The following is a 25,747-nucleotide window of genomic DNA, read 5'->3' as shown; positions in this document are numbered from 1 at the left end:
CAAATCAGCAATGGTTGATAATTTTACTTTTCTATAGAGTGTCATGCAATAATAAATAATACAATCCCTAAGAGCCTCCACAAGACTGAATCTTACTCGATAATTGGCATAAGGAAGACTGTTCAGCTTAAAAGGAATGATAATAGCCAGTACAACAAGACAATCACTGACATGGTCGCATGCATTATACCCTTCTGTTTCACTGCCTTAGGGTTGGACACCATAGTTGTATCTTTGTTAGACATCAAAGAGACGCAGAGCTCAATTAATGGGCGAGGAACTGTCGACAAGAATTCAGCAATAATAATGGCAGTGCCTGTTCTTTGTGTATTCTGTGCAATAATTGAACTAAACTCTACAATATGAAGTTGTATATTGAATTGCTTCAACTTCTATAAATAATATCTATTTCCACTGTATTGAACAAGTTCAGGGAAAATGTGTCACTTGGCAGATTATTCTAAGCGCAGGACAATATATAATATAAGAATCATATCACCCTTCTGAAAGTGTTCGATAACCAGGTGACTTGCTTTTACAAATAGAGCTATTGTCACGAAAGCACAGCTAAGTGACACACAAAAATTTGTATGAGCGTGAACTATCTTGGTGGTGGGTTCAAAGGTTTTCTTAAAAACAAAAAAAAAACACCACAGAAGATAAGCAAGTCAGGACAGCTGCCAAAATACACTATAATATGTTATCTATCCAAGAAATCTTTGTTCCGGAAGACCATCTCCTGTAGAGCAACTGCAAATCATAAACCACAAAAGTTTATATTAATAGCATAGTTGGTGACAGCATGTGACTTTCAAACCTTCAGTCGTTGATAGTATTTGAGAATACTAACTTAACGAATACTTCGGTTATGGTTTGTATTTAAAGTTCCCACTTTCTGTTGATGTGGAAGATGAATGTGGGGGTAACAGGGGGAATGTGTTCAGCCTTAATTGAGGTACATGGCCTGCAGTCATAGAACTAGTGCGTCTTAACAAGGCTCCGGCTGATGAAAGTTGCCTTACGCGTACACATCGTTAAACTAGCTGCTTTGCCCATGGCTCCGCCAGGCCTGCTCAGGCAGTTTGAATTATATGGGAAAGTTGGAAGACCCCCCACCCCCTTCTTTTCCTTAAAATGAAAACTGTCAATGAAGGGGAAGTGCCTCCATGCTGAGGCCAACCAGGCTGACCATTGAACACAGGAACATTCCTGAGTAATTCAGTTTGACCTGAACCCAACATGTGAGTAGAAGACCCTTTAATACCAAATAGGGGGAGGACGAACTGTGAGGCAACAAATAACAAAAATAGAAAGTTACTATAAAAAAAAGTGGTTATGAAGCTAATAAAAAGCATTCCTCTTTTTAAACCCAAGATCTTTAGCCTCATCTAATGAAGTTTCTCATTCAGTGTCATAGCAACATGGAAATCATGACGGTTCCATGTACTTCCAATCAAAACTCATTGAATGTAGGACATGAACCAGCAGGAGGAAAAAATGTAATGTGGTAAATGGCATCACTTTGGCGTGTCCTGGACGGAGAGAATTACAGTTTTAACTCTATAAAATCAAATCCTTGGCAATCCTCTTATCAACTAATCCCCAGGTACGTTTCAGAGGGTGGCAGGCTCAACTGCCCACCGCCGCAACACATCTGCGCTGGTGGTGGGATGATATCCGTTGCTGCAACCTCACTACTGGACGAACATCATCTACAGTCAACAGCATCTGGAGCAGGTGACTGAACAACAGCCTTTGGTTTGAGTGTGGTGAATGGCCTGAGGTCAGTGACACACAGACAAGAGCCAATACACAATATGTGAAAAGGATTAAATTGTAAGTTTTTGAAAAGTCAGTGTGAGGGGAGCTTGTTAATATGTGAACTCATGCTATTATGATGGCATTAAAATAAATAAATATTGAAAACGCGTAGGTGTTGATTCTATAAACCACATGATTCATCCCCGCTGTGCACAAGACAATAAATAAATATTCCCTTTTTGAGTTTGGATAAAGAATTTTTCAGGATCAAAACACCAGCACGGTTATAATGTGTTTTAAATATAGTAGCAACTTCATTGTAGAGCTGTTACAAATGTTCCTTTCCGTTAAATATTCTGATCAAAAAACAATTCAAATGTAGAATACAAAAAAAAGAAGTAATAAAAACATTTTGATATAAATCTCTGCCTGGCATGAACAGACCGACTACAAGATTCTTGCATTCACTTCTGTATTGAGAGTAAACAAACCCTGTGAGAAAAGGAGAACTGCTGCTTTGGTTGTAAACTGTGGGTTTAAATATAGCCACGTGCCGGGGAAACTGCTGATATGTTTTGACTTTGACAAAAGGACGCTTGTACTGCAGCACTTAAGGAGAGATTATGAAGAAGCTGCAGCACAACTGCCCATATATCCAACAGAATCTCTTTTCAATTGGATTCACACCCAAGTCCACAGCAGTCACTTCAGCCTGGGATTAGTGGGCTGGTCTGAAAAACTATTAATCTGCTGTGGAGAGTTAAACAAGTGGTGGGAAGGAAATTGAGCATTCCTGCTCCATTAAACATCGCCTGTAATAATGCCTTGAAATCCAAAACAAGAGTGGTACAACACAGCACCCAACTACAACATGCGGTTGCCACTAGCAACAGGGCACACGAGTGCCTCTTTGAACTAATGTGTGCCACGAAATGATGAGCTTGTTGGACAAAACTTCTTCCACCAGACGTCGATATAAGTGACAAAAAATGGAGTAGTGTCTGTGGCACCGCGGGGGATGAGGATCCGCGCTGTGGATGTTGAGGCTCACCCTGATGGAGACGCAGCATCCTGGTGCGTTCAGAGGACACACATGGTGATCCACCGGCTCCTCCTGCTCAGCAGCTGCTGCCCTCCGATCCCGCAGATGATAAAGTTTACATCCACAACGCACTCTACTCCTTTCCCCTCCTGTCCCTCAAGCCCTCCACAACATCCCCGTCGCTCCTTCTAGATTCTTGACAACATACGCTGACTCTCGACCTCCCTCTTCTTCTCTCTACTGACGTGCTCTCCCCCCTCAGACCTCTGCTCACTAACACGAGCTCAGAGGCTCCTCTCCACGCACTGAACGCCTCTCCTAGCACCGCCTCCTGGCTCTGCCGTCCTCCATAGTAACTCTCCCTCCTCCCTCCCTCTCTCTCTCTCTCTCTCTCTCCCTCCCTCTTTGCAGGACATTAAACATGTGTTCACTGCGAGGACTGCCACATCTCTGAACGTGGCTCTATCCTCCAGGGAATAAGACAAGCCAGGGTCAAAGTAGGGGTTGGTTCACAGGAGGAGGAGGTTTTTTTTAGGGTGTTGAAAGGGGGGGAAGCAAACTCCAGTGGAAGGTTTCCTAACCAGTACCCATCAGCTTGTGATGTTCAACTAACTAGGACATTTTAGAGACAGATATGGGGCAACAGATCAATTGTTAACATCAATGGAACAAAAGAAAGAATGATTGTTTGCTTCCACATGTTTCGATTTCGGGATTTGTTTGTTTTGTTTCCTGGGGGTTGTCTTTAGAGCTTTAGAGATAGGGTTTTATTTTTTGTGTGTTGAATGTTCTTCTTGAGGTGGTGCATTACCTTGATCTTTATTTTATTACGACCTTGCTTTACTGCACAAAAAGCTGTTTTATCTTTGGTATGTCTTATTATTTCCTGACTGTGCTTTTTATATTGGGGTCTTGTGTATGTGTCAATGTTATTATTTGTTGCATTCACTTTTAATTACTTTTTGTCAAATGAAAGCTGGGCTTACTAGTCTAGGGCTGGTGTTTTCTCTATGTAGTACCCCTTTATTGTACTTCTGACTAGAATTTAAATTCCAGACAACTATTTCTCAGTTACAGATTTAGACATAAAGCTACACATGTAGATAGAAACTATATGTCAGTGGACACTAGGGGTGAATATTGCCAAGTATCTGGGCAATATGATAAGTATGACAATAAAGGAGCAATGATACGATATATTGCGATACTGTAGGAACAACAGATTTGTAGTATTGTCCGCGTACTTAACTCTAAGTAATTTACAGACCATATGACTCTCGATGATGTAGTAACTGCTTTCATTAGTCTTGAAACCAAAATATGTCCAAACATCAGCTTTAAAATCTGCTGGAGATTACTGTATCCTCTCAACCTAAGTTATTGCTGGAACCTCGAGGAACTTTTTTTTTAGCTGCGATGGACATAATGGCTGCTGCCATCTAGATGCTGGAATTGTAATTTCAACACTATAATAATTCAAATGCTGTAAATATTTGCATGGTAATTATAATTTAAAAAAAACATTCAACTTTAACTAATCATTTCACACGTTTCACACGTTTTGAAATACAAGCCATAAAAAAACTTTGATTAAAATTGACACAGTGCTGTGTAATATTGATACAGTATTGTGTAAAAAAAAAAATACAGTGATGTATCGATGTATCAATATTTTATAACACACTAAGTGGCCACAAAGGTATTCCTTAGGCAACATTGTGTTCTGGGAAAAGAGAGCAAACATTTTGTAAGATGTCGTCATCTTCTTATTGTACACATATTTTCTTTGTAATGAACAGACCAGTACGCTCAAGGCCCAATATCCTTTAAGTACTTAAGTACAGCTTTCTCGTTTTAATCCTGAAAAATGTCCATCCTGTTGTTGTAGAGGCCATTTCATGCCAATTCAGGATTCTTGCTCGTAGACTTTGGATGATGCAAAATAACATTTTTAACAACAACCAGGGAAGAGCTGGAGACTAAGCAGGGACCGCAAGTTAAAGCCAGTCAGGAGAAAAGAGTGAGCAAAAAAAGAACTCTGGTAAGAACAGTCCAAGTGAGGCTCCTGGTTTCAGCCCATCTGCTGCAATCACAATCAGTCTCAGCTGAACGGCTGTGACAAACTGCAGCCTAGAGCCCACATCCTCGACCAGCCAGGACGCTTCTGAGCAAGAGGGAGATGGAAGAGGGGGATGAGGAGGCAGAGAAAAGGAGGGGGACCCCATCTATTGTCTGCTCCCCAATAGGACCAGTGCAAACTGGAGGGAATGCACTGGGTGAGGGTGAAAGGGGGAATTCAAAGGGTTCAGTGACAGGACGGCTCAGTTAAAAAGGAAAAAAGAAAAGGCCAACGTGACTTAGAGCCGGAGCCATCGTTGCCACTTTGCTCCACATTCACTGTTGCTAATGTGCTAAATGATGGCTAGAGAAGAGGGGAGGCAACTTGTGAAGTTGTAACAGCTTTAAAAAAAAAAACAAGTTGTCATTCTTTTGTAATCCTATATTCCGCAAATACACAACATTGTTGTCTACTTTTGTCTCAGTGGACAAGGGGATTTTTTACTTGACAAACATTATTCCCTACTTGTGTGAACGTATGAAAACGCATTCTGAAGCAATACAGGAAATGACAAAAATAATTCTACTAATGAATTGCTTTTATTATTATTTAAAGTAGGGAAGATCTAAACAATAGTCCTTTTAACACTATAATGACATGCATTTAATAAAACATGTCCAAAGCTAATTCCAAACTGGGATTGCTGCAATAAATGTATTTCCATCCCCCGCGCATGATTCTAGATAGTAAAAAATAAATAAATGCAAACTATGAGTAAAGTAGATTTGCGCCTCAATATCAGCTGTTCACCAAGCTGTCCTACAAACTCCATAAAACCAGGCAGAGGCCAAAGAAAAGCATGATAATTGTTTAATCATAACTGCAGCTGCCTCATATTCTAACGTGCAAGTGTGATTCGATTCCTAGAGCAGGTGGCCACCAATTTGAAGCCATTGTCCTGGCTGGGTAAAAAAGACAAATGGACTGCTGAGTCAGCACTAATGCACACATATGTAGAGTAATCTGGAAATATTGAAGGCAGGGTAACGTTCTTATTTACTTAACAGTTGGTAGATCGTTCAGCTGTCACTCCTGGCGTCTGTGTTTATTCAAATGTGTTTCTTTATCACGTTAGTGGTCATTGATCATCGCCTAATTATTTTATAAATGAAAAATAAATTACATTTAAATGACTTAAAACAAATATAACACGGCTTGAACGATTTCTATTTTTATTAACTTTAATTTTATTGTATATAATTGTAATTTTAAATCATTTTATTTAAATAAAAAATGACAAAGAACTATGTAAATATGGTATAAAGGCATTATTTCCTTTTTTTTGTAAACTTTGATTCATTTCAAGGCAGCACAAATGTTCAGATGGTAAAATAAAAAGAGAAGAACTTCTAAAAACAAATTTCTTTCACAAGTTACATTCAGAACTATTGATGAATAACAAAATAAAGCATTTTCCAAAAATATTTAAGTCTGACCCCAATGCAATAAACTTTGCCTAAGTCCGACTTGGATTAATTGTTTGACATTAAGGTTCTCAGAATAATGAGGTATATTTTGATAAAGATACAATTGATTGTTGTGCATTATATATTGTCAATTTATTTGAATATAATTCACCCCTTTTTTTGCGATGTCAATGTCCTATCCATTATTTCATTAAGGATAAAATAAGGCATAATTTCAAAATCTTTCTCAAATGTATTTTGCACACATCTCCGCCTCATTAAATGTACGTACTGTGCATACTGTAAAATAATATAATCATATTATGCATATGCATGAACTTACTTTGCATGAACTTACCAGTGGTTTTTGATTTGTGTTAATGAAATTGAATTTAATTGAAGAGTGAATTTAACCCAGCCAGCCTTGCTCCACCACAGTCACACGTACTTCCAGGTTAGGAGTCCATGGACTGTGTCTATATTGGGGTTCATGATGGGGCGCAGGGTGGTCCAGGAGTAGGGATGTGTGTGATTAGGCATGCTTGTGGTCATGTGACCACTCGTCATAGACGCAATCTTTAATTGTGGTGAAGAAGCAAAGAGTAGCAATTAGAAATATCTCTCTAATTTCAGGACTGTTTCCAATAATGAGCATGTGTAGTGTATAAGTAAACACAGCTGTTCTGTGGATCTTCATCTAAGCATCTGTAATATAAATTCTACTTTTCAGAAAGAAAGTGCCATAGCTTCATATTGATCTATCAAAATATTCTGATTATTTCATATTTAAATGTTAAGAACTGTTCATTAGTGTGAAATAGCAGTGATCAGGACAGTTAAGTACCTGAAAGCATCTTTGTGCATTCTCACCGTAGGTGTAAACCATGTGTAAATGCAGTAATTGTTGCGAGTGAAAAGACAATAAAGGAAGACACTGTGAGCAAATACGATAGTGTTTCTTCACGCCTTGAGCTACATCTGAGTTGTTAGACTAGTGACTGGACGTGGATAAGACACCTGTGTGGAACTTTCTAACCCTGTGTTTACTTTGTCGTAGTAGTAACTGTCAGGTAACGTTTATCTTGTACTGCACATTACCTTGCCGCCCTTACAATACAAAAGTCCAAAATAAACCCTTGTGTTATCTCAGGGTAAAGGAGACACAAATGCCTGAAAACAAATGTGTTTGTGGTATCCCTTGTCTTTTGGTCAATGTGAATGACCTCCCTGGCTTCCAGTAATACATATGTAGTGGTGGAGGTCGTCAAAATACTTGACAAGTGCACGCCAACAGTTTCCCACCACTGCATTAATCCCTATCAGTTTAATCTCCAGTGACTGACCAGGGTCTTGCACGGGAGACCAACTCACATCGCATGAGCTCATTATCCAACCCCTGGACTCCACCAGCTAGGTGTGTGTTCCCAGACAGACATTTATCACACGATGGAAGACGAAAAAGGTTGTTTCCCTCACGTGTCTCCAGCCCTGCAAAGGCGATTAGCGCGTACGTAGTGTTTAAGCTTAGCGTTGCCCCCAGAAACAGCTACTTATTGTCTGACACCACTGGAGAAAAGTAAGGGGAGTAAAATCATTTGGAAACACATCAGAGGTACCAGGGCTGGTAGCAATCCATCAAGGAGATGTTTAGCTGTCAACAAGTCCAGATTCTTTGGGGGGGAAAGGGAGGAGTTTGGTGTTTTCAACAGGGATGTGAGCAAAGGAAATTCCGAGCTGTAGACAAGAGAGCTTGTTTGTTTGGCCAACACGAGACTGTTCAGGATCAAACTCAAACTCCCAGACTGATGCGAATCACATTACAGGTCATACGGGAATACTTACCAGTTAGCAGATGATGGCAAGCTTGTTGTGTAGTGGATTGATGAAGTGTGTAACACAATATAAGTGATAATGCATCTCAGTTTTGTTCCATTAGGCAGCAGGATTGGGGGTGGAACGAGACGCCCCGGGTGGGGGTTCAGAGAGACTTTATATTTGGCAGGGATTTACTTTCTCAGGAAATGCTTGGAATGAGCCACGATTAGGGCTGATTGAGATCATCTTTAATTACACGTGTGTTTGTTTTTTAGATGAGTTTGACATTTCACATGACGTTATAGTAAACAACTAGGACTCTGCGGTCCTCATAATGACTGTTAGTGGAAGTGTTGGACCAATTTAAGGTTTAGTCACAGAACCCTGTTGAAATGTCTTTTGCGTAATCACTTGCAGAACAGCAACAGCAACAGTAGCTTTGGTAAGTTAGCAAATAATGACTTCGTTATCAGTGTTTTATAGAAACTTCTATATTTTTTCAATCCTATAGGAAAGACCAGCCGGACCAATGATTCCAGTTGCTGTAATCAGTCAGGTTCACTGAGGCGTGTGACTGGAATGTGTCATGAATGCTGAACGATGAGGTCAGGAAATAATCAGCTTAATAATTATGTAATATTTTCAGTCTTTTAGAGAAAGAGATTCAAAGATCATTGTTAGAAATATCATTGTTGTGTTATTATTTATTTGATTTCTGGGGGAAAAGAAAAAGACACAGGATGGATCAACTACTGTTATTACTGTCAGTTAGTCAATATAAGGTAAAGTCACCAGTTTCAAAATTGTTCTTTGGTTTGTGGAGTAGTAGGCACAGGCCTTTTTTGCCAGAAATGACTTCCTTTTTATGTGAAATCCAATACAGGTAGACACTGGCATTTATAACTTGGCTGGTGAAGACTTAGATTGAATAAAAAAAAGAAAAGAGTAATTCTTATTGGGGCATGTGTCTAATATGGTGCTATTAAAACATAAAGAGCTTCCCTGTCTATATGAAAATACAACAGTAGTACAAAGAGTAAAAGTAAAATCTCAAAGAATTAGAACTGCCGTAGTAGTATGTTGCTTAATAAACGTAAATCCTTTATTTTTGAATTTCTTGTACTGGCTTAATTCAAAGGTTACTGTATTGAGTGATTGATCGACTGACTATGAGTTTTCAGACACTTTAAAAGAGATAAAATAAGAAATTAGATATTTACCTTCAAGAGAATAACCTGATTAAATAGGTGTAGCTACTGTACACCCTGAATGAGCTGGTGATCACTAAGAAAGTTTCAGTAGCTAGTAACATGTATTCCCAAAATAGAAGTCCTCCTACCAGATCTATGTCACATATTCTTTCTATAAATTAAAGTTTCAACATGATGCTTTTTCTACTCTGGTTCAAGAGGGTTTGGGAATAATAGAGCTCTTAATCCTCTCTATGCTTAAATTTAAGAGTCAGCAATGGAAAAAGGGGCTGGTTCAGCTGGTTTCTAGGAATTTTAAGCAGAATAGTGGAGGAAAAATGGTTTTATTCAGGCTTAGCTTTTAAATGTAGACAGTTAAACAATGGTCCCAAGCCACCAGCATTTAGGAGACTGGCATCTACTACTGATTTAATCTGTGGTCATGTTAACATGCTGGTTAATTGGCTGCGGCTAATTAGCTGCCTAGCATGCAAACTGTTCCTGCAATGTTCTCTACTTGCTGACTCAAGTGGAGGCTTTCTTCCAGCACGACACTTCATGGATTTATGTGTTTAGTGTTTTAAATCCATCCTTGTGGGAGGGCCATGGAAATGAAGAATATGAAGAAATGAAGAAATGAAGAAATCCAATAAAAAGTTAATTTTAGCGATGATATAATTCTGCTAATTGCTCCGAGGATCGAGGGATGAGCGAGACCTCATTCATTGAAAATGAATGGGATGTATGCAAATAGAAAGAATGCTGGTAAACATTTCCATCTCCGGGATTGAATTGTCTCTGCTGGGAAACATAGGTATCCATTATGTTTCGCATGCCTCTCTCCTTAAGAGCAACTGTTATTAGGATGAGTGCAGTACAGTGTCTACGACGTAAGAGTCTGTAGAACAAATCTTTTTCACTGATTGGATCGACCTATTTATGAATGTCATGCTGCTGGACTTTTTTGTAGGTGTGAGGTTGAGCGTTAAGCAGTTACAGACAAGGGGAGAAAAACACGTCTGTGAGTAAATCTTTAAGATTAACTGGCAAGTGTTGACCTGTGTTCAACCACAAGTAATGTCGCGTTCCTCCGTTTAATGCTTCAGGGAGTTCATAATTTCAGTGTATCGGGGGGGCTATAGGAAAATCAACACAGGCATGTGTCTCTTTTAACTTAAACTTGCTTCTCTGGCTTTTTTTTTCATTAGTCTTTGTAAACAGAAAACAATCATTAGGGTTTAGACCAGGCTGGTCCTAAATAAATTACAGTGGTGAGTTCCAGGTCTTTTTTTTTATAAACCTAAAATGTCCCTGGGATATTTTGAAGTCTGGACTGTGAAGTGATCCCTAGTGGATGGATTAGACCAAGTCATTCAGTTCTGAGGCCACTCGAAAATACTTTGAGGGTGTCTTAGATCTTTGGAGCTTTGCATGATCAAATTGTTACCCTGGATGGGTCAACTTATCCCATTAAAAGAGCAAAATACATGGTCTGTAAGGCAGATCCTTTGGGTGCTCCGGAGTCTGTGGAAGCCTGAGTCATTTCCACCTCCTCGTCGACCACATACTTGGCAGAGGGATTATGGTCTTTCATCTTTCACAGACTGCCGCCAGCACAGTCTTTAGGGCTTCATGTGTCTCATAGTCAAATCACAGAGAAACACATTTGCTTTGCTGTTATCAAAGTGCAGCAAGACGTGATCCTAAAGTAAAAAGCAATGTCATTCAATTGATAAATCTATACTGTATATACTCTCTAAAGCCAAACTCGGTGGAGGTTTTTCAATGTCACAAAGAGAACTTAATGCTTTGACTGAAACTTATGTTGGACAGACATTTGTTCGTCTTTTTTTCTATTTAAAGATCAGTAAAAATACTTTGACACGTAAAACCAATCAGGACAAAGTTTGTTGTGTGATGAGTTTCTAGTCTAGATTGTTTAACTAGAAGGGCTGGAAGAGTCTCTGAAAGTTTGTTTCTCACCTAATACCTTTCTAACTGGAAACATGGTTTGACTTTAATACATACAGTTTTATAATCGACTGCATGGTATGGTTAAAACCTATGCGTACATTTAGTTTGTGTCAAGGTATCAATGCGCTAGCATACATCTCAGCATTGGTCATTATTTAAATTTTATTTAAGTTTATGACTATTTTTTTGGCGTAAAAACTATTAACATTCTAGTGAAGTTCAGAAATGGATAAAGAAAGTAATTTGTTGTTTGTAATGAATCCACTGTTATAATTAATTTGATTGATGGTTGATTGGGAACTTTAAGAAATTGTCTGTAGGTATGAGTGTGTGTGTGTAAGCACTCATACCTACAGCATAAGCTTAGATGAATGGAAATGGAATGAATGATTGAACAGAAAAGTAATACAGTTATACATTTGCATTCTATTTACACCTTTTATGAATAGCTGCAAGTGACTTCCATTCAAAGTGACACTGATGAAGGTAGGTTTACAGGCCACTGCATCAGGTCAGGTAGAGTTGGTTTGTAGACAAGATTGCCAATTTCAATTACCTACAGGAAACTCTCACCCTCGCAGAATTGCTTTCCCTATAATCCTCTAAGCATGGATCCCTACGACCCCCACCTTCAGCCCAGTTGCTCTATGAACATGACAAATGGTTTATTGATCAGCAGATGTCGTTTGCTAATGTCACCTCAGCATGGCTGCAGCTGCTGCAACGGCCTCCACACGAACCAGTGGACCTCCAGCTAAGTCACTAGTAGCCCTCCTCTTGTGAGCCCTCTCTTCCCTAAGGTGTTGGCAGCAGCAGAGACCATCTGCTCCAGGCAGGAGAGAAGTGCCAGGTGAGGTTTTTCTCCAAAAAACCTATGCTACCCTTCAATAATGTAAACAACCTATTAAAGCCAAGATCAAAATATGATTTGAAAAACCTGAAATCAGGACAGATGTAGTGGCTCAAACCCAAAGAACAGAAAAAAAAAACTCTGATCTACATTGTTTTAATCCATAGAGAAGATTACACAGTGAAAGTCTCTTGACACAGCAGCAGTCAGAAAGAGGTCACGCAAACAGGCTCTCTTTGTGTCACACTTTCTTTGCACTGCAAGTCATCAATGTGTTCTATCTAGGGATGAGCATCTTTTGGATTTGAACCATTCCGTTGACTCTGTATTTATTCTGATTTTCAATAAATCTCTTTAACAATACCTTATGGGATTTTCAATCATTTAAAACTTCACAGAAAACTCGCATTTTGAACACCTTCACATTTCAAATATAACTGAACTGCAAAAATGTCAAAGTCATTCAGAGTTTAATGTGGATTCAGCAATCGTACAATTAAAGGATTGTTGTATTTGGTAATTAAAGTCAAATCGTTTTTTGTCTGGAGTAGAATTTTAATATTGTTTTTTCAATAGAAGCTAATTATACCAAAACCACAATAGCCTTCAGTGGGTTATTTGAGACAAGTGACAATCAGTTTGGATGTAGAACTTGTGCTGATTCAAACATCCGGGTGTTTCAAAACAAGTCACTATGCAATAGTTTCATTCGAGTCCGACTGAATATAAGCAACAATGAGAGGTATGTTTGGGTCACTAGGTTGTGATATGAGGAAGCAGAAAAGTAAAAGAATCACTTAATAATATTTTGTATAATATTTTTTGGCCAATACAATTCTTTAATCATGGAAGTTGTTTTGTTTTGTTCATTCTCTGATTTTTATTATCAATTCTTACTTTTACGTACACAAATAGATTGCTAAAGCCAACCAATGTGTCCCTGTTTTCTCCTCCAGGTTTTCTGAGCACTTGTTTTGACAGGTCACACTCTAGTTTTGACACCAGTCTAAGTCAGTCTAATAAAGCTTTAGCTATAAAATGAGACAATAGTCAAGACTTCATTGTTGTTGTAATGAGAAAGAGTTTTTACAAGTTCATGGCTTAGATAGCACTTTGTCTTGTGTGGTCAGTCTCTCGCCTCTTTCCACAGTTGGTAGGTCACACAGGGTGAAGCTGAGGATGCGTCTTGTGACTTATAAAGAGGGGCGTGGCCGAACTGGACAGGGGGGGTCATTCCTTTACACAGCACCTTCTTTATTAAAGAGCAGCCCAGACTAGTAAAGGGGGTGGTCAGTGGTCATCCATCCCCCAACCATCCACCCCTAGACCCCAATGGCCTATGTCTAACCCCCCACCCAGGCCTTCACTGCTCAATCAGGGAGAAAATTACTTTTGAGCCAGGGGAATACTGCTCCATTGAGATGGAGAGAAGGCTGAATAAAAGGGGTAAAGTTAAAAAAATTGTCTCCCTTTTGTACAGAAGCGGTGCATCACTCGATTGGAGAGGATGATCGGTGCATCGAGAGGACAAGGTCGTAAGATTGGCATCTCCATCAGTGTTTCATTCCCATTGTCCGGGCAAATCCGTTCCAATGGACTTTCATGAGAAATTCCCGCGGTCAACCACACACTGGGCTCAGACACTGCGCTTTTGTCTGGCACTTTTCAATGTTCTTCCAACGCAAAACACATTTCTCAAGAGGAAACAAAGCTTGTCTTGGACTTAAAACCAAACAACATTGTCCTTTTGCCTCTGATTGCAAATGGATCGGAGCCATCTGCTGATATCAGTGTTTTTAAAGAGTTACCTCCTCACATTCCGTCGTTCATCCTCCAGCTGTTTGAGCAGCTCGTCGATGCATTTGTTGGCATCCATATATTCCTGCAGGTAAACGGAAAGAGATGAGGGTGAGTGTCAGACATGAGAGGGTGATCAAATCTACATGAGAGAAAACAAACCCCATGTAAGACATAGAACAAAATCCTTCCTGGCCAATGTTTTGTTTTCAACCTGTGGTCCCAAGAGTGTGGAGAGCAGTGAGCTAGAACTGCATGTGTAACCCCAGAAGCACCTCCTCAAGGTTGGCCCACCACCAAGCCAGCTGTGTAATGTCAGCTGGCAATAGGCCACACTTGAAAACGAACATTACCTAGTTGCGGCAGACAAAATAAGACGAGAAACAGAACAGAAAGAAACCGAAGTAACAGATGTCAGGATATCTGGGCAAAGGTTTACCTTCTACACAAGGAAAATGAATCTAATGTAAACAAATTTACAACTTGGGTATTAAAGCTTTTGTCCCGACCGATTTATCTAAGCACAAAGGTTTAAGATTAATTAAAATTACGTTGCCTCGCTAGATCATGACACATGTCTTAGGGAAATGGTTATCTCCGTGGGACAGATGTTTCACATCGATCCTCACACACTGTGGTCACCCATGCAAAGCATGAAGGGATAAAAAAGACAGATGATGAAAGATTGGAGAGAGGAGGGAAAGGGGCTAAGAGGTGTTGATCACACCACGATGCTTCAGCAAAACAACTCTGAGGTACTAATGAATTATAGCGATAGTTATTCATTGATACAGTTTTAAGACAAAAATGATGGCCAATTATATTCTGAACCATGTCTACCCCTCCTCACATAGTCTCTGCAGACTTTAACAATCTTTGGGATCAATAGCTTTTACAAGTTCAAGCATGGTTTGAAACCCAGGAGTTTTATGGGAACTAAACATTATATTTTTCAAACAATTCCTGATCAACATCTGTAACTACCATTTAGAGGCATGGCAGCTGGCACAGATGCCAGAAGAGTGTAGCCCCAGTTCAGGTCCCCTGCTGTGCTGAAAATGATGGGTACATGGCAGAACCAAATAACAGATCGATGACGAGCAGCATGGTGCCATATTTGTTGGATTCAGTATTTTGCACCAGAATGAAAATGTAGAACTTCTTGATAAATATCCATATTACAACGTTTCATTTTGAAGTTTTAATTACTTGAAATACTAAAGAAAATTGTCAATTCAACCTTACAGTTCAGTTCTTCACAGAGAAACATTTGATGGCGATATTATTTGAAAGGAGGAATATTAAACCCAACACAATGTCTGCTTAACAATGTAATAAAGGTAAGTGTTTTAAAAAGAAATTAATCTGTTGTCAATTGTCTCTGTCCGACTGATCAATGGAACACAATCTCATAACAAGTATGGCATCAACACAAAATTGGTCCTTCTTTGTGGAAGCAACATGTCACAGGAAATATTTACAGGCCACATCAAACATGAAGTTAAGCCGTCTTAGTCTGTGCTGTCATCACATAGGTCTATCTAAATGACAGGGCACAGAAACAATCCTCAGCACTCATAAAGGAATGCATGGAATGCTGCATGCATGCTGTCATGTGAACCAGGAGGGTATTTAACGCCAGATTTAAAGCCTGACTAATGCATGTAATGTTGTGTTATAGCTTCAGCCAGGCATTATTGCTGATGGTTTTAGAGCAGGATTGAAACAGCACTTTTCCCACGAGGCATCAGGTCTCATGTGTCAGGAAAAAAAATCTAACTCCGAGAGTATATTGTGTTTCTACAGCGTGCTCAGGTTAGTTCAACAGTTTCTAAGATATCCAGAGTTTTCATGAGATCTTTCATGACATCAAAAGGGAAACCTACTGTCTGCTACTGAGATAATTTAATTTAATTTAATTACAAGAGTCTCTAAGGAAAAAGGAGGTTATGTTTCTGTCAGCGTTTAGCTGTCATTTTGGTTTACTTTGGTTTGTTTTTCCCCAATCGCCTTTTCAAGAACTACTTCTAAACCTGGAAGAGAGGGAAAAAAAGAAAATACCACTAAAAAACTTGACTTTCATGTGACTGTGATGACAAAATGTGTATTTTTTAAAAATTCAGAATACCAAGCATAAGGACTTCAGAGTGCGACAGAACCAACAGTTGCTGCTGGCATAATAAGACCTTCTGTTCTAGACCCTGGAGTCCCTATTGAAATGTGAATGCTGAGACCAAATTTTCCTGGCTATGAGACAATTCAATTCTGTTATCATGGAAGTTGTTTTGTTTATTTGATTGTATGTTGTGTTTTTTCTTAAACTTGATTTGAGGGGGGAAAAAAACAACATGTTAGTAATGTAGAGCAGAGGTACCCAACCTTTTTTTTTTTCGCATTCCGGTTTAATCTGGGTTTTATATTCAAGGGCTGACATTCATATACAAATATTTTTCCACTAGATAACTTGACTGTAACGAGCGTTTTGACGTGTCAAGAGTTACAGACTAAAGTTACTTCAAAGAAAATACTTAAAGAAAATCAAAATGCCTTTAGGAAGTAATAATCAATCAACAGAAATTATAACAATTATTTTTTGGTTCTGTGCAGCCTGGTTACAAATGCCTCAGGGACAGGTACTGGTCCTCGGTCCAGGTAGGCGACGTAGAGCGATATAGGTCAAACCCTTGTTGGAAGAAAGTAGTACGCAACCTCGTGGGAATTTACACGAAGGACCATAGACATTTAAATGTGTTTTTCTTGTTAAATAGTCAACTGGAATAATAAACCTTGCTGCTTATTTCCTGTGTCAACAAACATTGAGTTTTTGCGTTTAACCGTTGGTAATATGAGTAGCTACTTATACAGGAAATGTTAGAACGATCAAAACAAACGTAAACAAATTGCTTTCCTGTCTGCTCCAATGCTTCATGTCTACATACAGCCTCTTTGTGTGCTTGTAAATTTTTAAAACGTGCCACTGAGACTCTGAGGAGTCAAGCCGGGAGAGAAAAAACATCTCTTTGTGTGAAGCCACAAACATGCAAACAGTAAAGCTGACTGACACTCAATCCAACTAGGTTCTGTTTCAGATTTTTCACCCATAAAACATCAAATATATTTCAGACCCGAGTGAACCGTCCAAGCACGCTCTGCTCTTTCACACATTCTTGGAGATTAGTTGGAAGGGAATCGCTTCCTGGAAGAGTGTCTGGTTCTTAAACCGGCCTCTCTGGAGCTGACTGGAAGAAATAAATAAAGCACATGTTGGACAAAACTTTGACCTTGTAGCCACAAAGGTCAGGTTCCTTGAAGTCTTCACAGCAATTTCCTTCGCCACCTCAAATCAGCGGCTCAGGCTGCGGTTGGAGATAAGGCACGCGTAGCGCTCTGGGAATGAGCCCTCTCCAAAGACAAGGTCACAACCTTTTCTTTCCACTTATCCCGTCACGCTGACCTCCCTCTGCTCGCCGCAACATTTTCTCCGAGCTGATGACATGTAGAATGACGTTTGGGGGGAAAACTTTCATTTGAAGATTTAAGGGACTGGTCTCCAAATTGGCAACTTGAAGCAAAATGTTAGAATTATGATACATGTTGATATTATTCTCAAACTTATCCCCCCTGTGTACCCATAATGTACGACTGTGATGCTATCATTTTGAGGTTACGGACTAATGAAAGATCGCCTCGTCAGACCTCTCAGCAAGAGGCACGTTCTTATCAGCCGGCTGGAGGCTCTCTGCAAATGATCCGCCGCCCACAGGTCATTATTCACATCCCAATAAAGGGGTGTCATATTATCACACCAACAATCGGACTCCCATATCCTGAGATGACAGCCGATTATCCCCAAGAAGGGCATCTACGCAGGCTCATTTCTGGTGCCAGATATCTGAGCTTTGTGAAGATCCAACTATCAGGGATGATTTAGGGACGACAATTGATTTCAGCGACATTCAATAGGAAGACATTTGTGATGTGATACAATTAAATAGGAAATTGCTTCGTGTTCTCCTTTGCTCGCAATATCAGGGTCCAAAAAGGCATTTGACTGTCGTTGTGGATTTCTAAACTAATGAAAAGCTGTACAGCAATCGTTCTTGGATCTACTAGATGAACATCCATTGGGAATAAAAGCTGTTAAGGGAACACTTGACCAGGGAATGGAAGGGACAGCAGTGAATTTGTGACAAGACAGCTCACTTTTGACGCACCCTGCATTGAGTTGCCGACATAAAACATGACAAATAAGCTTTTTAATTGTGGTTTGTAATATTTCAACATTGACCCTTCAATGTACATACAGTACAGTATATAACTATTTTTTGTGCATGTAAGCTCATGCAACCATGTGACCTACAGTACACTCACCAAGACTTTACTAATATTGATCTTCTATCATGTTTATTTAATTATAATTTCTACACATCTAAAATCTATTGGTTTTGCCAACTACATGTAATTTTAACAAATACTGTATATAAATGGGAAAATTGCATTTTTATTTGTTTTATCATCAATTGTAAACAATTAGAAATATGTGTATTTAAATATAGATGAGTCAACAGAGCTCATTTTGTATGTCATGCAGACAAACATTTCAAGTTCCAAATATTCAACATTTGACGTTCTTCCATCCATCCAATTTCTACCAGTTATTCCCTTATGGGGACAGTTTCCACAAGTTTTCAATCAACCTCTGTTTGTTTTTGGACCGTAAGATGAAACCGGAGTGCCCAGAGTAAACCTACACAGCACTGGGAGAACATACAAACACAAACGTTGCATGTTGACTCCCTCCTGACCAGGAAGCAAAGGCAACCTTCTTGCTGTGAGGCGATCACTACGCCACCAAAAAACAAAAAAAATACTAATTTAATAAAAAATGGCTAAAACATATATAAAGGTATAGTTTATTTTTCTCCACAATTTCACAAGTTGTTTTTTTATAATCCAAACCTTGGCAAAATGAGTTTGTTACCATGAATAATTGATGACACTTGGAAAAGAAAATCAGACAATGAAATATTTAAGAATCACTTGGGGTATAATAGCTTTGCATGCCAGCAGTCCTCGATGGTTGTTTTTGTCTGTGCTTCACTCGTGGTGGTTCATAGAAGCTGGTGACCTTTAAAAATGATCTATACAAACCTAGTTACCAAGTTGCCTGCTTTTCCAGTCTGTTTCTTCCAAACCATCGAGTTTCATGCATTGGTGCTTGACTCATATCAGCGTAAACATTGCAGTCCAGCCGATGACCCAAAAGCCACCTCTGACAACGGCACCTATTGTTGAGAAAATGAGCCGACCCTGATTTGCTGCCAAGTTCAGATCTAAAACTGACTGATACATTTCTGGAACCAAATAAAATAAAATTTTCATTATTATTTCATTATTTCAAATAATTCAAGTTCCCAGTTCATTAAGTCCCCATTATAGATGAACAAGTCTCTGTACTGCTGGATTTTCCCAAAGGCTCCAGTGTAAAGGTGGGGAGGCCACACAGTAGCCTTATTGAGCGCCCAACATTCATGTAAGGAAGCAGGATATTCTTCATCTGCCTGCCTTCCTGCATGGAACAGAGTCAGGTAATATGGATTACCAGAGATACAGAGGAGACCTTGTTCAACATCTCGACTAAGTTTCACAAGTTTGGGTTATCAGATGTTCCTCCTCTCGTAAGACCCAGAGTTTGGCTCAGCCCAAACATCAACACCCACCACTGTCAGGTATTCAAGTCCCAGTGGATTATCTTTCCAAACATTAAGATGGGTCCACCTCCATGAGACTGCCTGCCTGTCTGAGCTGGGCCACTATGTGGGGTGTGACAAATTGGGCCATTCATGCATTTTTGGAACAGTGGCAAAGCTGTTCGTGGTGTAAATCTCACAGGGTCAAGTTGAAAAAGCAACTGTAAAATGAGGTCCCTATGACCTGGCGTTGCTGTTTGATCACCTTCACAAAGTAACCTGTGTAGACGAGTAGCAGGTCGATGCCATTATGTACAAGCTGTAGCAGTGTAGCTCAACATACATATATTTGTTTGGCCAAAGGTTCAATCATGCACTATGAATACACTCACTGCAACTTCTTTGAATACATTGCATTCTGGATAAACGTCTCTTATAGTTGTACTTTTTTACACAATTATTTTCTTTTTAGGTGTTATAGTCAAAAATATCCATTTTAATGAGGCTCAATTTTCATCGCCTTTATCTTCTTCCAAAATGATGCACTTAAAAACATCAAAATAACTCTGTGGTGCTCGTCTGTAATGTCTATCTTGTATTAAAGTCTCAACATGAGGAATTATTTCAAGCTTGTGTTTAGCAGACGCGCTGCTAAGCCAACTATCTAAATCTTGCGCACTGACCCTTCTTCACTGACAATCCTCTTTTAATCATTTACATTTTGTAGGTAAAAACTAGTCTTAGAGCAGTGTTATCACAACCCCTGTAAAGTCACTTGCTCACTCACAAAGCCAACCTCAACGTTGACCTCCTGTACCTTGGTGACCTCCTGAACATCATCACACCTGTCTGCACACTCTTTTATCACTTAACGTCCTATTGAAATCTAGTACCACCCAACGTAGTGGCTCCAAAAACAAAATTTGGAAAACATGAAACAAAAAAATGGAGCTGAAGAAAAATAAATAAATAAAAACGTGACTGTGTAGAGTGCAGGGTAGATGCAAAAGAGATGTTGGCTGGTTCTCAGGGTCACTATGGGCTTCTGTTTATGCAGTCTTTGGCAAAAAAGCCTGAAGACCTAACAAAACTGAACTGTCACATGGGCAGGACTCGATCAGGTGGACTCAACTGTATCATCACAAGAAGACACAGTAGTATTCCCCACTTCTTTATGCCGCTAACACCAACTCTTGAAGGTGACCACAGGCAAAAAACACAGCTTCAATGTTAGCATGTCCCTACAAATCATGTTTTATGGGCTTGACTGATGACACCAAGTGACAGACCTGAGCTAAAAGTAATGTAAAAATAATTGCCTATTTTACAAAGTTCCTCTTGGTTGACAGGGAGTCATTGATGTCAGCTAACAAATCAGAAACCACAAACACAGAAAGAAGCAGCAAGCGTATGACCTCCAAGTGTGTGTTTTTGCACAGATATGTCTTGGCCTAGACATTCGTCAGATTCCTTGACATTTCACGTGCATTAGCTTGAGGCCTCAGCTTTATCACGGCGCGTTTAATCCAGAAGCAGATTTATTAACTTGGCTTTGCGCGCAAGTCGACCTGAACCAGGTGCCGGACAGATGTGGTGGCGAACAAGTCTGAGAGAGCTGCTGACGGCTATTCCTGCCTTTGGTCAGAGAGCACAGATCAGAAACGAAAAGCTTCATTAGCATGTAAAATGAACAATGCAACCAAAAGATTAACCCCTGGGTTCACCTGTGCCATATATCACATGCTTCTCAGACCAGATGGACAGACAAGAGCTGCGCTCAATTTCATAAGAGGAAGATAATGATTATAATAGTGATGAAAAAGTATCACTAAATTGTTTTGTGGTGTCTTTCAACTTTTGCTGACTGCACTTGAAGAATTAAAGCTATAAAGTAACAACATATTAACTTCTAACTGTCAATATTCTAACTATCAATTTTAGGGTTAAATATTCCAGCATGTCATATTCCAAGCATTTCAAGCAGTAGATGTGAATAATATTGGATCAAATAAATTCTTTAAAACACCTTAAGACGGAGACTTTGTATAATGAAATGCAATTCTCTATTATTTATATTCGGATTAGTCAGTTTTTTATCTGAAAGTGGAGAAGAACCTCCTCTCTATTTTGCTGTTTCACTGGCTAATGCAAACAAGACCTTTCAGTGCTGGAGCTGAAGACACTCCATCAAATGATCTAAAGAGCACTGATGGTCGAGCAATTCCACAGCATAAAATATTAAAAGGGACTATCAAAGACTTTGAAGTGCTTATTTCAGGAAGGGGCCATGTTCCAGTCAGGGCTCATCCAGGTCGGCGTGGAATTTCAATATAAATCTGGGGTGAACCGCAGGCTGTATTTACACAGTTAATGGTTCTAAATCCTGTTATCATCTCAAGCAGAGTCTTATTTTTAGCAGCCATATTTGTTTTATTTCTTCCAGATGGAAGCGCAGGGGAGGAATTTGACATCAGTGCTGTTTCTCATTAAGCAGCTCAGACAGAATGACATCAGCGAGTTGGCTCTTGTGTTGACGGAGAAAACACTGTTGGACACACTTGAACTATGAATGTCAAAGGTCCATCAGATAACTGGAATCCATCACAAATACCCATGTTCTCTAGATTTAAGATAAATCTAGAGAAGATTGTAAAACCTCACAACTAGATAGAACAGACCATTTTCTCACCGATGTGGGAGCATTTTTGTTTCCATTAGCCAGCAACTTGCTCTTACAATAACAACACTGTGGGATAATTATACTTTGTTTACTCAGCTAACCCTTTTTATCTGGAGCAACAGATTCTCTGAAACCTCGGGAAGCCATTTCCCAACCTTGAGCTCATCAATGGACTGATTGCTGTCTAGAAACAGTGTCATTCATGCTGATAGCTCCCTCATCTGATGCCTCCAGCACTTAAAGTATTAGCTTCAGCATGAGCTTTTAACAATTACGGAGCTGAGGAAAAAAGAAATGTTCTATGTTCCCCCCTCATTGTAGGTCGGGATCTGAATGATTATTAACAGAGTTTACACGATAAACTACAATGGGATTGTTATTTGGTGTCATTATATCTATGTGGATCACACCAAATAAAATGACAAGAAACTACAAACATTTCTGTCTCATGCCTCTTTTGCAAAAGTTCAATCTTTGTTTACATCATCAATTTTGAATCGTGAAATACATATATATTAACACTGTCAGATAAAGTACTTTATCGACTTACCAGGAAAATAAAACCAAAAACTGATACAACAAAAGCTTTTATCTTGTTTTGTCTAATACTAAGCAAATAATGGGTCTGGAAAAGCGCTATACAAATAAAAATTACTTACCTACTTACTTACAAAAAAAGAAACACTGCAGTATTTTTAAATTGTCATAGTATTACATGAATAATAACAGGTATAATTAGACATCCATGGCTATGAATAATAATGATTTATTTAAGAGTATTGTGATTATCGAATACTTTCATGGACCCCAGCTTGATGACACGTATTATGGTTTTGAGTTTATAATGACATTCACACATAATCTGTTATAATTGCATTGTATTTATTTTCATTTTTATTTCACTAATATTTAAAAAAAAAATGGGCTTGATGTGACTGCTCATTGCCAATAAAGGAAATGAAGGAAATGGAAAAAAAAACTTCATTCAAGACTTCTTTTTTAATTCTATGGATTTGGCCTTTAAAAGTACCTAATAGCACCATCAACATCCTTTGAGAACTGATCCAGTTGTGCAACATCACCTGAAGCTTATGGAATAACTTGAAGATTAAGGCCTGGGAAAGATAAACTCCATACATGTTCATGTCGACAGATGAATGTTAATTGGAAATAATGAGCGGCTTTCAGCGGCATATCATCCTTTCGGGACATGAAAGATCCTTTTTAAGTTCAATGTGTCCCGTGATGATTCAATTGCAGCACAGTTCCCCGCGTACATCGACACCATGTTGGAATAAAGCCATTTCGGTGGGGGGGTTGGGTCGAGTGCTTTATAATGCATTACTTCAACTGGTTTAACTTGAGTCACATATCCACCACAAACCAACCCCTTTTCAAGAGCAAAATAAAGGAAGGCAGAGCGTGAATAAACAAACTTGAGCAGAAAAAGAAGGCTTGTCTGTATTTACACTTTTTTAAATAATTTTTTGAAAGAATCTAGGATTACTAATTCAAAAATGTATGCCTAGCTGGATTTTGGGTAGTGTCTGGATGGCCTGCTGACTGCAGGCTCCTCCTAAAGCACCCCCATTCATGACCACTGTGACCGCTAACAAAGGTGACCATTGACCAATGACACCCCAAGACGCTCCCAAGGGCCATTCCGCCCGGCTGGACGCTCCAGTCTTTCAATCTGGTTCACCTGAGGCCCGGCTTGCCTCATAAAACCACAATCACCGCGCAGATGTCTGGCAAGAGGCAGGAGGATCCCAGGAAAATCATTGAGCGCCACGAGCCCATCACCATAAAGTTGAGTTATGGTCCCATGAAAGCTATACAGATCATATTATCCATTTAAAGTGACAGAGGCTCAATAACGTGAGCGGCTCCAAGTAGTCGGGTGACTCACACGAACAAATGTTACTATATGCAGATGATATTGATTTGCCGTTGTGAGTAGAAGACTCAGAGTTCACAAACACATAATATGATTTGTTGCGCTGTTTTTGTGTGACCGCATATATTACTTATAGCTCAATATGACACCCTTGTATATAAATCAACGTTTATTGTCATTCATCAAGCATGGGAGAGAATAATAATGTAGTACATTTTGTGTAAAATCACAGTTAAACGCCTTCTATTCTTCCAGCTAAAACAGACGTTGCCAGCTGCCCTGCATCCTGTTAAATTTAAAATAAAAAGACTAGAAACTGTCCTTCTTCCCTTGGATGTTACACAATGGCCACACACTGGGTAATCACAAAATTCTATGAAAGAGATTTTGTCTTGTAAATATCTAACAATCGTTTTCTTAAAGGACCAAAAAGACTTCAAAGGGAGTTTTCATGTTCGACCAAACAAATAATCAATATGTGCTCTTGTTTCTTCATCAATCCCATCAAGTCAAGCCCAGTGTTTTCTCAAAGATTAATTATACCGTACTATTGGATTTTGTGACTGTCCAAGTACTCTATAACCTTTTTCAAAGACAGCAACTGGAAGACAAGTGGGTTCTTAATTGTATTTAAACGTTTTCAATGCTGTTGCCATCTGCACGACACTAGTGCTGTGTCTCAAATCGCACACTTCTTTAAGTGCACTGCTTTACAGTACATGCTTGACAGTGCACTTACTCGCTCACTGAGCAAATTTCGACAGGGTGGTACCGTCTCAAACCAAACACTGCCCACTACACCTCACCGGAAATTATGCGACAGCTTCTTCTAATTCTTCTTAAATCTGATTTGCAACCAGCTGTTGGAACCATATCACAGACACAGCGCTTTGCGCCAATAGAAACCAGTTATTGTCTTTTATTTTGTTATTGTTATTGTTGTGTTGTTTTGTGGTAAAATGAGAGTTTTTCTCGACACATTTACGTCATTCACCGCGGCAAAAAAAGTAGTGATGTATCCTTTGTTTAGCGACGTGGCTCAAAACGCACTTCATTTTTCTTACACTGCTCAGTGTGAACGCACTTGTGTACAATTTGTGACACGCCATTAAAAAAAAGGAAGAAAGAAAACTGTAGACAAGCCACATGCAGGTCGATGCACATCAGGACCTACTTTCAGGAACAGAAAATATGTATTATAATGCAATGCAGTGCAGCAGTTTGAGAAAAGGCAGATCACATGCACGGTACCATAAAACACTTGACCATAGGCCTCATGTCAAATGCCATTTTCTAACGTAGCAACAATGGCTTCGATTATCTCAGGGTAAAAGGAAGCAGACGTACCTAAAGGCCGGGGTTTACACACTAAAATCCATGAATGGTGCGTTAAATAGGTCACTCTTGATCCAAGTAGGGAAAAAGTTTGTCATAAGCCTCATGATTCCCCCTCGGGTGCTATAGCATCCCAGCAGCAGCATGTGATCTTTTGTTCACTCCCTATATGTTGGAGAGAGGGTTCTTGA

General features: G+C 39.3%; 1 protein-coding gene across 3 annotated transcripts in view; it reads right to left on the bottom strand.

Moving 5' to 3' along the window:
- Positions 1–25,747, bottom strand: part of LOC148080351 (nck-associated protein 5-like) — a 93,969-nt gene that overhangs the window by 62,339 nt on the left and 5,883 nt on the right. For 2 of the 3 annotated variants that reach the window (XM_087792027.1, XM_087792033.1), the window contains exon 2: positions 13,966–14,039. In XM_087792027.1, coding sequence (XP_087648153.1) covers positions 13,966–14,039 — 74 coding nt within the window. Of the gene's footprint in view, positions 1–2,812; positions 3,039–13,965; positions 14,040–25,747 lie in introns of those variants that run through there. The other variant, XM_087792029.1, reaches the window with a different exon arrangement.

This window comes from Callionymus lyra, chromosome 5, assembly GCF_982586985.1.
Source record: "Callionymus lyra chromosome 5, fCalLyr1.hap1.1, whole genome shotgun sequence".
Taxonomy (NCBI): Eukaryota; Metazoa; Chordata; class Actinopteri; order Syngnathiformes; family Callionymidae; genus Callionymus; species Callionymus lyra.
The sequence above is the reverse complement of the archived record's forward strand: the minus strand, read 5'-3'. Positions and strand labels throughout refer to the sequence as shown.